The sequence below is a fragment of the Salvelinus fontinalis genome, unplaced genomic scaffold, assembly GCF_029448725.1.
Source record: "Salvelinus fontinalis isolate EN_2023a unplaced genomic scaffold, ASM2944872v1 scaffold_0043, whole genome shotgun sequence".
Lineage (NCBI taxonomy): Eukaryota > Metazoa > Chordata > Actinopteri > Salmoniformes > Salmonidae > Salvelinus > Salvelinus fontinalis.
Genome location: NW_026600252.1, coordinates 606,039 through 620,035, shown reverse-complemented (window position 1 = coordinate 620,035; position 13,997 = coordinate 606,039). Strand labels below are relative to the sequence as shown.

Sequence of the window (13,997 nt, the reverse complement as noted above, 5' to 3'; positions counted from 1 at the left end):
GGAAAGTATTCAGACCCCTTGACTTTTCCCACATTTTGTTACGTTACAGCCTCATCAATCTACACACAATACCCCATAATAACAAAGTGAAAACAGGTTTTTAGAAATGTATGCAAATTTATATTTAAAAAAAACCTGAACCCTCAGAGGTCCCTTCAGAGGTCATTCAATTCAATATACATCAATAATAATAAAAAAAAAGCAGTTTCTGTCTAAAGAGACAAGACTAACAAGGGAAATACATTAACTAATAGTACAGGTAGATGGCAATAAAAACGGTACTACAGAGATACAAAATAAGTTAGAGGAAAAACAAAAAGAACTGGAGGAACTTCTTCAAGGACAATCTAATGTACTCTATTTCAAAAATAAAGCAAACCTCATGGATAATGGAGAAAAATGCACCAAATTCTTCCTGAATCTCCATTACAGGAACGCTACCAAAAATAATAATAATCTATGATTCTCCGAATGATATTTTTAAAGAGGAAGCTAAATATTTTAAGCAGATGTTCTCTTTTGCATTTCATCCTCACCCTCTGAAGGACGATTACTGTAAGGAATTCCCCCACCCCCACCCCACCCAAAGGGAAATTAACAAATGTACAGAAAGAAAAGTGTGAAGGCAAAATTACTGAGGAATAACTTTTTGAGGCTATTAAATCCTTTCAGTCTGGAAAAACCCCAGGGCTTGATGGCATACCGGTAGAGGTATATCAAACCTTTTTTGATATACTCAAGGCTCTATTATTAGCTTGTTTTAACTACTCCTATAGAAATGGTAGTCTTTCAGGTACTCAGCAGGATGGTCTGATTTCACTATTATTAAAACAAGACCCAGATGGCAAATATAAAGATCCAGTCTAAAAAACTGGAGGCCTCTTACACTTTAATGTTGTGATGTAAAAATACTAGCGAAATGGATAGCACTCTAAAAGGTTTTACCAGGTATTGTTCATCCTTTTTACATCGACGATACATTGGAGATAATATACGATAAACTACTAGAATTAATAGAACAACATGAAACATCTAAGAAGCCAGGCCTGGTATTTATGGTGGATTTTGAAAATGCTTATGATAAAGTAAGACTGGATTTTATTTATAAATGCCTGGATTTTTTCAATTTTGGTGATTCTCTTATAAAATGGCTAAAAGTAGTGTATAGCAACCCCAGGTGTAAAATATTAAATAGCGGATTGTTCTCAGAGAGTTTTGAATTGTCAAGAGGAGTTAGGCAAGGATGTCCGCTGTCACCACATCTATTCGTTATAGCGATCGAAATTCTAGCTATTAAAATCAGATCAAATAACAACATTAGAGGATTAGAAATCCAAGACTTAAAAACAAAGGTGTCCATGTATGCTGATTACTTTTCTGGATTCTCTGGACTAACAATTAACTATGATAAGAGTACAATGTTAAGTATTGGATCTTTAATAAAAATACAACTTTTACATTACCCTGCAGTTTACCTATAAAATGGGCTGATGGTGAAGTAGACATACTTGGTATTCATATCACAAAACATACTTGGTCAGCACATGCCTGGAGCACATGTCCTGGTAATTTGTCTTGCCCAGCGGCCTTGGGAATGTTGACATGTTTAAAGGTCTTGCTCACATCGACTGTGGAGAGAGTGATCCCAGTCGTCCGGAACAGCTGATGCTCTCATGAATGCCGCAGTGTTGCTTGCATCAAAGCGAGCATAGAAGTGATTTAGCTCGTCTGGTAGACTCGTGTCACTGGGCAGCTCGCTGCTGTGCTTCCCTTTGTAGTCTGTAATAGTTTGCAGGCCCTGCCACCTCCGACGAGCGTCGGAGTCGGTGTAGTACGATTCAATCTTAGTCCTGTATTGAAGCTTTGCCTGGTTGATGGTTCGTCGGAGGGCATAGTAGGATTTCTTATAAGCTTTCGGGTTAGAGTCCCACACCTTGAAAGAGGCAGCTCTACCCTTTAGCTCAGTGCGAATGTTGCCTGTAATCCATGGCTTCTGGTTAGGGTATGTACAGTGCCTTGCAAAAGTATTCACCCCCTTGGCGTTTTTCCTATTTTGTTACATTACAACCTGTAATTTAAATTGATTTTTATTTGGATTTTATCAAATGGACATACACAAAATAGTCAAAATTGGTGAAGTGAAATGAAAAAAATAACTTGTTTAAAAAATAAATAAAAAAACGAAAAAGTGGTGTGTGCATTTGTATTCACCCCATTTGCTATAAAGCCCCTAAATAAGATATGTTGCAACCAATTACCTTCAGAAGTCACATAATTAGTTCAATAAAGTTCACATTTGTGCAATATAAGTGTCACATGATCTGTCACAGGATCTCAGTATATATACACCTGTTCTGAAAGGCCCCAGAGTCTGCAACACCACTAAGCAAGGGGCACCACCAACACAAGTGGCACCATGAAGACCAATGAGCTCTCCAAACAGATCAGGCACAAAGTTGTGGAGAAGTACAGATCAGGGTTGGGTTATAAAAAAATATTCTAAACTTTGAACATCCCACGGAGCACCATTAAATCCATTATTAAAGAATGGAAAGAATGTGGCACCACAACAAACCTGGCAAGAGAGGGCCGCCCACCAAAACTCACAGACCAGGCAAGGAGGGCATTAATCAGAGAGGCAACAAAGAGACCAAAGATAACCCTGAAGGAGCTGCAAAGCTCCACAGCTGAGATTGGAGTATCTGTCCATAGGACCACTTTAAGCTGTACATTCCACAGAGCTGGGCTTTACGAAAGACTGGGCAGAAAAAAGCCATTGCGTAAAGAAAAAAAACAAGCAAACGCATTTGGTGTTCGCCAAAAGGCATGTGGGAGACTCCCCAAACATATGGAAGAAGGTACTCTGGTTAGATTAGACTAAAATTGAGCTTTTTGGCCATCAAGGAAAACGCTATGTCTGGCGCAAACCCAATACCTCTCTTTACCCCGAGAACACTATCCCCACAGTAAAGCATGATGGTGGCATCATCATTCTGTGGGTATGTTTTTCATCGACAGGGACTGGGAAAGTGGTCAGAATTGAAGGAATGATGGATGTCGCTAAATACAGGGAAATTCTTGACGGGAACCTGTTTCAGTCTTCAAGAGATTTGAGACTGGGGCGGAGGATCACCTTCCAGCAGGACAATGACCCTAAGCATACTGCTAAAGCAACACTCGGGTGGTTTAAGGGGAAACATTTAAATGTCTTGGAATGGCATAGTCAAACCCATACCTCAATCCAACTGAGAATCTGTGGGATGACTTAAAGATTGCTGTACACCAGAGGAACCTATCCAACTTGAAGGAGCTGGAGCAGTTTTGCCTTGAAGAATGGCCAAAAATCCCAGTGGCTAGATGTGCCAAGCTTATAGAGACATACCCAAAAAGACTTGCACCTGTAATTGCTGCAAAAGGTGTCTCTACAAAGTATTGTCTCCGGGGAGGTGAATAGTTATGCACACTCAAGCTTTCTGTTTTTTTGTCTTATTTCTTGTTTGTTTCACAATAAAAAATATTTTGCATCTTGAAAGTGGTAGGCATGTTGTGTAAATCAAATGATACAACACCCCCCCCCCCCCCCCCCCCCCCAAATCTATTTTAATTCCAGGTTGTAAGGCAACAAAATAGAAAAAATGCCAAGGGGGTGAATACTTTCGCAAGCTACTGTACGTACAGTCACTGTGGGGACAACGTCCTCGATGCACTACCAACAGGACATTCAAAACTGTAATATCTTATGCTTCACGGAGTCCTGGCTTAACGACGACATTATCAATAACTGAGTGTATGTAAACTCCTGACCCACTGGGAATGTGATGAAAGAAATAAAAGCTGAAAGAAATAATTCGCTCAACTATTATTCTGACATTTCACATTCTTAAAATAAAGTGGTGATCCTAACTGACCTAAGACAGGGAATTTTTACTAGGATCAAATGTCAGGAATTGTGAAAAACGGAGTTTAAATGTATTTGGCTAAGGTGTATGTAAACTTACGACTTCAACTGTATATATACATTTGCAAATATTATAGAAAACAGTTTTGCTTTGTCATTATTGTAAAGCTAATCTTCCTCCTCTTCTGAGGAGTAGTAGGAAGGATCAGAGGACCAATGCGCAGCGTGGTAAGTGTCCATATTTTAATAAAGTAATAGAACACTGAAACAAAAACAACAACGTGAACGAACGAAAACGAAACAGTCCCGTATGGAAAAACACAGACACAGGAACAATCACCCAAAACACACAATGACAAACAGGCTACCTAAATATGGCTCCCAATCAGAGACAACGACTGACACCTGCCTCTGATTGAGAACCATATTAGGCCAAACACATAGAAAAAGAATAACATAGAAAAAGGAACATAGACTACCCACCCAACTCACGTCCTGACCATACTAAAACAAAGACATAACAACATAACTAAGGTCAGAACGTGACAATTATGGGGAATTGTGAGTAGATTGATGACGGAAAACAATGCCCTGTATTTTGTACCTGTTTTGTATCATTATTGTTCAATAAGAGAAAATAAATCACAAGTACTATTGAAATGAATGTCTCATGTAGTACAGTACTACTGTGTTTCTCCTATTGTCTGTCTGTACTGCTCTATCATCCATCCAGATCTGGCATCATGTCACAGCTTTCTCGTTATAATGCACCTCATTCTCTCTATTTCTGCAATTTTCATTTTCGGCAGCATCTGTAGCGTGGGCCTCCCATTTCCCCGGGGGAGCCGGTCCTCCTCACGCCACGGCAACGGGCGGATGTCACGGAGAGAGACTGGTGGGACGGAGGGAATGACAGGTTTGATTGATGGCCCCCGAAACGGAGAGGAGAGAGAAGGACAGAATCTTTTTATCAGGTTTGAGGCTCGACTAGATTAAAATGTAGTTGTACAAACCCCCTTTGGCCCCGGCAGCCTCCAGTCCCACTCCAACTCCCCCCCCATCACAACACCTGATGGGTAGAAGTTTTTCTCATCTTCCATAACCTCTCATCAGACCTCATTGCTTTAATATCTTTGGGTGGGATGAGGGTGGTGAGGATAGAGTTTATTGTAAATGCCTTTTCAAGTTACTTTTCAAGTATGGGTTTTGTCATGTGCTTGTCCTATGCAGAATCCTTGTGGACATTGTAGTATTGTTTCTCCAAACAGAAATTCAATTCTGCTCCAAACTAAAGTTGAGGTTTTGCCATGTGTTTGTCCTGTACAGAATCCCCTAGGATTGTGTCTCCCAGCAGACATAGAGCTGAAGTCAACAAAATGTTTGTATGCGTTACATTAAGTGTATGACCAAACTAAAATATTTTTTTTTATTCTACATTTTCAAGTCAGCACATACTCAGAAATGAGTGAGTGAAGGGAACAAGTGTAGTGAAAGTGAAAGCAAGTTCATTCTTCTCTTTTCTCCGATTCACTCACTGGTAACTCCTGATTAAATGGAAAAGACAATCAGGCTCATTCATTGGCTTGCAGCTGTCTCATTGTCAGGTGGTGAAGAAAGCGACTTGAGCGAAGTGCTGAAAAGACATTCTTAGTGAAAAGAACCAGGATTTGTTTTGCAGAGGGTCCTCCACTAATGACTGGATGCGATTAGCACAAATTATCTCACTTATCGCTACTAAAACAGACCCCAATAGCCACTCTCCCGTTACACACTCTGTGGCCCTATTTACTATGCAGTAAGCTAGTCAAATGGGGCACAGTCGCACACAAGATTAATCAATTATGTGTATAGAGGAAAAACACACAAATGCGAAAACCAAACATGTGCAATGTTGTATTTTGTGTATATCTTCACCGATTCCCAGGGTTGCACATTTTCTACAATTAACTTGTGCCTTCTATGAAAAGAGTCATGTTTTTCCCCTAATGGAAATAAAACAAAATAAGGCATATCGGCTATAAATACATATATATAGAGTACCAGTCAAAAGTGGACACACCTACTCATTCAAGGGTTTTTCTTTATTTGTACTATTTTTCCCTTTGCTTATTTGAGTTGTTTTTGCCATAATATGGACTTGGTCTTTTACCAAATAGGGCTGTCTTCTGTATACCATCCCTACCTTGTCACAACACAACTGATTGGCTCAAATGCATTAAGAAGGAAAGAAATTCCACAAATGAACTTTTAACAAGGCATACCTGTTAATTGAAATGCATTCCAGATGACTAGCTCATGAAGCTGGTTGAGAGACTGCAAAGAGTGTGCAAAGCTGTCATCAACGCAAAGGGTGGCTCCTTTTAAGAATATAAAATATATTTTGATTTGTTTAACACTTTTTTCGGTTACTACATGATTCAAAAGGTGTTATTTCATAGTTTTGATGTCTTCACTATTATTCTACAATGTAGAAAATAGTACAAATAAAGAAAACCCCTTGAATGAGTAGATGTGCCCAAACTTTTGACTGGTACTGTAAATAAAATGCATATTTTCCTTTTTTTTGTTGGTGAAGAGAGGGTTTCTCTTCTGTTTGTGTATTTTCAAAATCCATCCAAAGACTTTTCAAGCCACATATCCATGATTCCCCGTCACCCCTCCGTTCACAGAGGAGTCAACCGGTCACAGCCGCCAGGCCGGATGTCACTACGGGGACCATTGAGGTTGACGTGGGGGATAAGAGATTCTTATGTGGACATAAAACTGCCAGAAACCTACAGTAAGAAATGAAAGTGAAAAATAGCAGCTGTTGTGGCGGAACTGATGGGAGTATCTCAGAAATGTAAACTATGTGAATGTAAAATGTATGTAAACAACATATCAAATGCACTACCAATGTAGAATATTCAGAAGTGGTTTATGCTCGAAGGATACACATTGCAATATGACACCCTCCATTCTTTACATCTAAATCAATCTCCATGTGTTATATCTACAATCACATTTTAAAGCATCTGTCTTCAGAAAGTATTCATACCCCTTGACTTATTCCACATTTTGTTGTGTTACAGGCTGAATTCAAAATGGATGAAATATATTTTTTTTCACCGATCTACACACAATACCTCATGATGACAAAGTGAAAATATGTTTTAGAAATGTTTGCACATTTATTGAAAATTAAATACAGAAATATGTAATTTACTTAAGTATTCTCAACCCTAAGTCAATACATTGTGGAATCACCATTGGCAGTGATTACAGCTGTGTCTTTCTGGGTAAGTCTGTAAGTGCTTCCCACAACTGGATTGTGCAACATTTGCCCATTATTCTTTTCAAAATTCTTCAAGCTTTTTCAAATTGGTTGCTGATAAATTCTAGACAACCATTTTCAGCTTTTGCCATAGATTTTTAAGATTTAAGTCAAAACTGTAACTCGGTATCTCAGGAATATTCACTGCCTGCGTCGTAAGCAACTCCATTGTAGATTTCGGATTTTGTTTTAGGTTATTGTCCTGCTGAAAGGTGAATTCATCTCCTAGTGTCTGGTGGAAAGCAGACTGAACCAGGTTATCCTCTAGGATTTTGCCTGTGCTTAGCTCCATTCTGTTTCTTTTTATCCTGAAAAAAGAATTTAATGATTACAAGCGTACCGATAACATGATGAAGCCACCACTATGCTTGAATATATGGAGAGTGGTACTCAGCAATGTGTTGTATTGGATTTGCCTCAAACATAACACTTTGTATACAGGACAAAAAGGGAATTGCTTTGCCACATTTTTATTTTAGCAGATTTACTTGTGATTTACAGATTTACTTGATTTATTCTGTACAGGCTTCCTTCTTTTCTCTCTGTCAATTAGGTTAGTATTGTGGAGAAACTGCAATGTTGTTGATCCACCCTCAGTTTTCTCCTATCACAGCCATTAAACTTTGTAACTGTTTGAAAGTCACCATTGGCCTCATGGTGAAATCCCTGAGCGGTTTCCTTCCTCGCCGGCAACTGTTAGGAAGGACGCCTGTATCTTTGTAGTGACTTGAGGTATTGATACACCATCCAAAGTGTAATTAATAACTTTATCATGCTCAAAAGGGATATTCAATGTCTGCTTTTTTTTTTACCCATCTACCAATAGTTGCCCTTCTTTGTGGTTGAATCTGTGTTTGAAATTCCCTGCTCGACTGTGGGACCTTCCAGATAATTGTATGTGTGGGGTACAGAGATGAGGTAGTCATTCATAAATCATGTTAAACACTATTATTGCACACAGAGTGAGTCCATGTAACTTATTATGCGACTTGTTAAGCAAATGTTTACTCCTGGACTTATTTAGGCTTGCCATAACAAAGAGATTGAATACTTATTGACTGAAGACATTTCAGCTTTTCATTTTTAATTCATTTGTGGAAAGAAAAAAAAAGAAAAACATATTTCCACTTTGACATGATGGGGTATTGGGTATAGGCCAGTGACAAAAAATCGCATCTTAATCCGTATAAATTCAAGCTGCAACACAACAACATGTGGAAAAAGTAAAGGGGTGTGAATACTTTCTGAAGGCACTGGATATTGCCATTTGTTAAAATCCATATCCCCACTTAAATAATCATATAAAAATACATTATCAAAGAAGATTATAATTATGAAATGAAATTATTTTAATCAGCATTTAGCCTTTGAAGATTAAAATATCAGAAGATGGGGAGGAAGAGGCACATAACAGTTTTTTGGGGGGCAGTCAGCAATAAAATGTTAGCTACTTCATTGGAAGACAATAGGGGACAAGATGTTGTGTGTAGTGTCACCCACATGCTTCAGCGGTGCTATTGTCTGCTCTCTCTCTCTGTGTGGAGCGATGAAGGGGTGAAAGAGATGGGGTGAGAGGGGGGGGGGGTTGACTGGGGTTGGCTGCAGTGTGTGTGTGTGCGCTCGTGAGTGTGTGTGTGGGTGCTTGTGCGGGGATGCACAGACGGCTCGTGGTAATTTGATGTGTGTCCCCGGGGATGTTTGATGGATTAATGCTAAGTAGGCTCCCTTTTCCAAAGGCACCACCTGATCTTTGGGGGTTCGTGCCCCATATAAAAGCCTGCGCTAGTGCTGAGCTCAGCTAGTCTAGCCATCTCCTCTCATCTCTCTCACACTGTCTCTATCTCTCTATCTCCACTTTCTTTCTTCCTCTGTCTTTACTTTACTCTTTGGCTTTCACTTTTTCCTAGCACTTTCTCTTCCGTTCTTTCGGTTTCCATTCTTTCTGGCATTCAGACTGAGGCTATTCAGACTATTCAGGCCTGGGAGTTTTAGTAGTGAGGGAAATCTCAGAGCATCCGTTGGCGTCATTCACCTCCATTTTGGCTTTCTTTGACTTGGGGCCTTTTCTAAAGGGCTGTCCTGAAGTAGTGTGCAGCTCTTTGGCTTTTTCCTGTGTTGTTTTTTTCTTCATATGTGGCATTAGGACCAGCCCGTCAAGAAAATGCCACGTTCCTTTTTGGTGAAGCAACTGAAGGTCCACGATTACTCCTCCTCCAATCATCAGCATCACTCGGACGGATCGTACACGCTCACACGTGCCATCACCGAGTCCGCCACCAACTTGGCGGTCCGTTTGAGTGAAAATGGTGAGTTGAGATTACTTAACATTTCTGTCTACACATTGCAAACATGTAGTAAAAAAGCACATTTTTATTGTTAATGTGCTTGTTGTATATAGTTTAGAGTTGTAGGTTTTCAAAAAAATGAAATAAGTGTATTTGTTCAGAAATGGAATGAAAAACATACTTGTTAAATTTGTTTTATAAATGGACCAACCCCTTGATACATGTTTTTCCTTAAGCCTGTGATGTGGCTATTTAATCCCCCCACCCTCTTCCCCCCACCCCTCCACCGGCCAACCCTCCCCAACCCAGTCCGCCCCATGCCTCCAGTGACGCTAAATAGTATTCAGGTCACTCTGGACCAATCAGTTTAATACCGCGCAGATCACACAACAGGCTTTGGCTTTAATACTATTGTGTACATGCATAATGGTACACATGGATGCGTGCATTAGGCTCAAAATCCCATCCAAGCCTTTGTGAGGTCTAAAACCTTTCCACCACCACCAGAAAGCAGATATCCACATGTGACTGGTTTGTCCTTAGCTGGTGCTGTTGCCCTTGAGCCTTTATCTGTTATCACACCCCCACCCCCTCCAGTCCTCTAGCTCTTCATCCCTTCATCTCATCTGATCTTACAGGATGCGAGATACACACGGGGAGGTCAAATTGTAGCAATTCAAAACCCTCTCTTTCTCTCTAAAATCCATTGACAAAATACCGTTCATTTTCTGATAAACTGACAAAACTCAATGTTAAATGGTATAAAAAAAAAATGTATTCATTTGAAAATATAAACTCAAATGGAAAAGGGCAACATGCTTTATGTAACATCATTAGTTTATCATTGATTTCAAAAAAATGAGAGGGGAGTGCAATCAACCTTAGATGTATACGAGGTTTTGTCAATTGATGCTATGATTTCAGGAAAAAACACTTCCATAGAAATGTGTGGTGTGTTGTTATTGGAATGTCCATCATAACTACAGAGCTTTGGCTCACAGGATCATTTGTTCCCAGAATTAGGATGCCAGCTGTCTGGTTCCCTTTGTGTTGCAAGGGGGAGCATAATATATTGTGCACTGCTGTAAAGATCAGCCTATAACCCCCCTTCGCCTCCCCCTTTCCATTCCCATCCCCAAATCACACTGCACCTGTCATTCAATCTACCTATTACCATACTCACAAGCACTTTCAACACGCCACAGATGGAGAATGATCTGATTAAAATGATTTAGCGCTTTGTGGGATTTCTCTACTGAGACATTCAGTTTTGTTTTGGCCCCCACTACGATAACAGATTTAGATATGGTGGGATGGGATGGGATGGCGACAGGTGTATCAGTTGTGGAGAACTAACAAGTGTGTTTAATTTTATGACTGTTGTGTCCATGTCAGTGCATAGAACTTGCATTTAGTCTGTGATGGTCTTTTTGATAGCTAGTAATGATAGTCCTTGTATGTGTCCCAAATGGCACCCTATTACCTACATAGTGCACTAGTTTTGACCAGAGCCCTGTGGGTCCTGTTCAAAAGTAGTGCACTATATAGGCAATAGGGTGCCATTTGGGATGCATTACTTGTTTTGAGCCGGATGAGTATTGATCGGTGCAAGAGTGTGCACTGAAGAGTCATTCATATTTAATTCGCAAAGCTTGCTGAACCAAGCACTTGCAAATGGTTTCCTGTATACAGTTTCATATTGATCCGCAGTGCATGGAAGACTCAGATCAGCTGTCTTTCACTCAATGGCTCAACAATAAAAAATGCTTTCAACTGGAATCAGAAAGAATGCTGGAATCATAAAACCATAGAATCTCAGACCAAAAAAACATATCTTGTGAAATGCATTTTGTAAAAATCTATATAAAGGCTATACATTTAAAATGCCACAATTGTTGCAAAAAATGCACTTATTTATTCCAAATCTGTCTCTTCCAAACCTGCTACAGGCTACATCCAGGATTACGTCATCCCCTCAATATGCCAGAGCACAAAGGATCCTGGCTCGAGGAGGCAGACCGGGCTCTCCGCGGGGCCCCTGTACTCCCCAGGGAGCACAGGGGGCAGCGGGGGGGAGGACTACTCCGACCATGACATGGAGCAGCCCGACAGCCCTTGCTCAGGCATGACCACCGAGTCGGACAGTAGCAGCTACACGGTGGACGCCTTCCTCATCTCTGACGGCCGCTCTCGAAGAAGGGCCAACCACAGGAAAACAAAAACCAAAGGTGAGGAGAGAAACAGCATTGCAGAAGTGGGCTCCACAGGATCCACAGGGTCCAAGGCTGCCAAAGGGAAGCCCGGAAAGTCTAAGGGACCGGGGCGCCACACGTGCAGCGAATGCAGCAAGACCTACGCCACCTCGTCCAACCTGAGCCGTCACAAGCAGACACACCGCAGCCTGGAAGGACAGCAGGCTAGGAAGTGCCCCACGTGCCATAAGGCCTACGTGTCCATGCCGGCGTTGGCCATGCACATGCTCACCCACGACCTGCGGCATGAGTGTGGAGTGTGCGGCAAGGCGTTTAGCCGACCGTGGCTGCTGCAGGGTCACATGCGCTCGCACACGGGTGAGAAGCCGTTCGCCTGTGCCCACTGCGGCAAAGCGTTTGCGGACCGCTCCAACCTGCGTGCCCACATGCAGACGCACTCAGCCTTCAAGCACTATGATTGCAAGCGCTGCGGCAAGAGCTTTGCACTGAAGTCCTACCTGATCAAGCATTACGAGTCGGCCTGCTTCAAGGGCTCCGGAGACGAAGAGGACTGCTGTCCCGAGGACTGATCAGAGATTTACACCATATCAGCTTATTTACCCAGGTCTGTTTCACTGAGATAATATCTCCTGTACAAGAGAGATCAATATTGTGTTCATTCGGGCAGTGTTTCCCAACTCCAGTCCTTGAGTACCCCCAACAGTACACATTTTTATTGTATGTCCAGACAAATACACCTCATTCAACTCATCAAGGGCTTGATGATTTGTTGACAAGTTGAATCTGTTGGGGGTACTCGAGGACTGGAGTTGGGAAACATTAGGGCATGTAACAGATTTTTTTTTAAACACATCACAACTGAAAATGAAAATGAGGGTTAAACTTTTTTTAATTATTGGACTTATCCAGATAGCCCCTCACCTTGTTTCAGTCTGTTTTCTTCCATTTGGTGCCTAATGAACACAACCCTGGTCCAAGACTGCACTCCTCACCACTCGTCTTCCTCTTCCTGCTTTTTGATAGAGAGCAATAATAATGTAAATGAGGGTTGTTCAAGAACATGGAAGATAACTGACGATGATGACTGAATAACATTAAAATGTTAATATTTTTTATTCTATAATTGTTTTATGGATTCTTATTAATTTATTTGCAATAATTTACATTCCAGTATTATTTAATATGCCAATTAGCTCTTAATTTCCCTGCAACATGTCTTCCACGATAAACATTTGTGTATTTATTAATTTAATGTATTTATGTATTTATTTATCAAATGATAAATGTATTGGTTAACTAGGTTGTTAATTCATTATAAATGTATTTATTTATTTGATTTATGAATTGAACATCTTATAAAATGCTGTAATATATTTCTGAGATAAAGTAGCCCTATATCTGGTCTCATTCACAACAATTGTTGATGTATCCATGTTCTACATAGGAAATGCTCAATATGCCCTTTTGTTTTTGAATCTATGCACAGGCTATAAGTGTAAGCTACATTGTAATACTTAGACATGAGAAGCCAGTTAATTTGTTACACCATTATTATGAAGGATTGGTACCATTAATTATTTGCCCTATGTAAGGCTGTTGAATTTGAATTGTACTAAACTTTGTATGTAATCGGGAAAAGCTATGAACTTTTCAATTACCAAGTCATATCAATAATTAAAAGATGATATTTTCACTAAGTTGCTCTCTGTGCCCTGTGCCATTTTCAAGGCGTCAACTATCATCAACTCAACACACATGATCACTCGAGCAGTGGCGGCCGGTGCCGTTTAAGATGAGGGAGGATGATCATTTTTTTATGTTTTATGAGCATGGCTTTGTTTCTATTACAGCATATTGAATGACTGTCATTCATATTCCATTCACCCAGCTCAATGTAACATCGATAGTTTTGGGCTACTACAAGATACTCAAATTTTCCCTATACCCATCATGAGGTTGGTACAACCTAGCCTATGAATGAAGGTTTACAACGCAGGTCGAGAGAAATTTGAGTAATCAAGGTGACAGACAGTGACATATTCAATACCGGCTTGCACATTCTTGCCTGCATCTAGCTGATTTAACGTAACGTAATCGTTACTCCAAAAGTTGCAAATGAGAGTTGGATAATTTCAGGAATGTTTATTCCCATTTCATTACGTTTGCTTCCGTTTAAGAAACGTTTTTCAACAGAATCGGGGGAATGAATACGCCCCTGATCACATGAAAACACAGTTCACTTTCATACCAGTCACATACAAACAGTATGATCATTTGCTCATTGTATA

General features: G+C 40.4%; 1 protein-coding gene across 1 annotated transcript; it reads left to right on the top strand.

Moving 5' to 3' along the window:
- The first annotated feature begins 8,858 nt into the window (after window positions 1–8,858).
- On the top strand, window positions 8,859–13,406 carry LOC129842486 (transcriptional repressor scratch 2-like). The gene is made up of 2 exons (XM_055911053.1): window positions 8,859–9,517; window positions 11,446–13,406. Exons 1-2 carry the CDS (start codon window positions 9,373–9,375, stop codon window positions 12,276–12,278), a joined length of 978 nt encoding a protein of 325 aa, XP_055767028.1. The 5' UTR covers window positions 8,859–9,372; the 3' UTR covers window positions 12,279–13,406.
- Window positions 13,407–13,997: the final 591 nt, after the last annotated feature.

Bases quoted from the DNA above. Each gene is read 5' to 3' on its own strand.
- LOC129842486 (XM_055911053.1), top strand. From the start codon at position 9,373: ATGCCACGTTCCTTTTTGGTGAAGCAACTGAAGGTCCACGATTACTCC. The intron at 9,518-11,445 runs GTGAGTTGAGAT...AACCTGCTACAG, and splicing joins GGTCCGTTTGAGTGAAAATG to GCTACATCCAGGATTACGTC.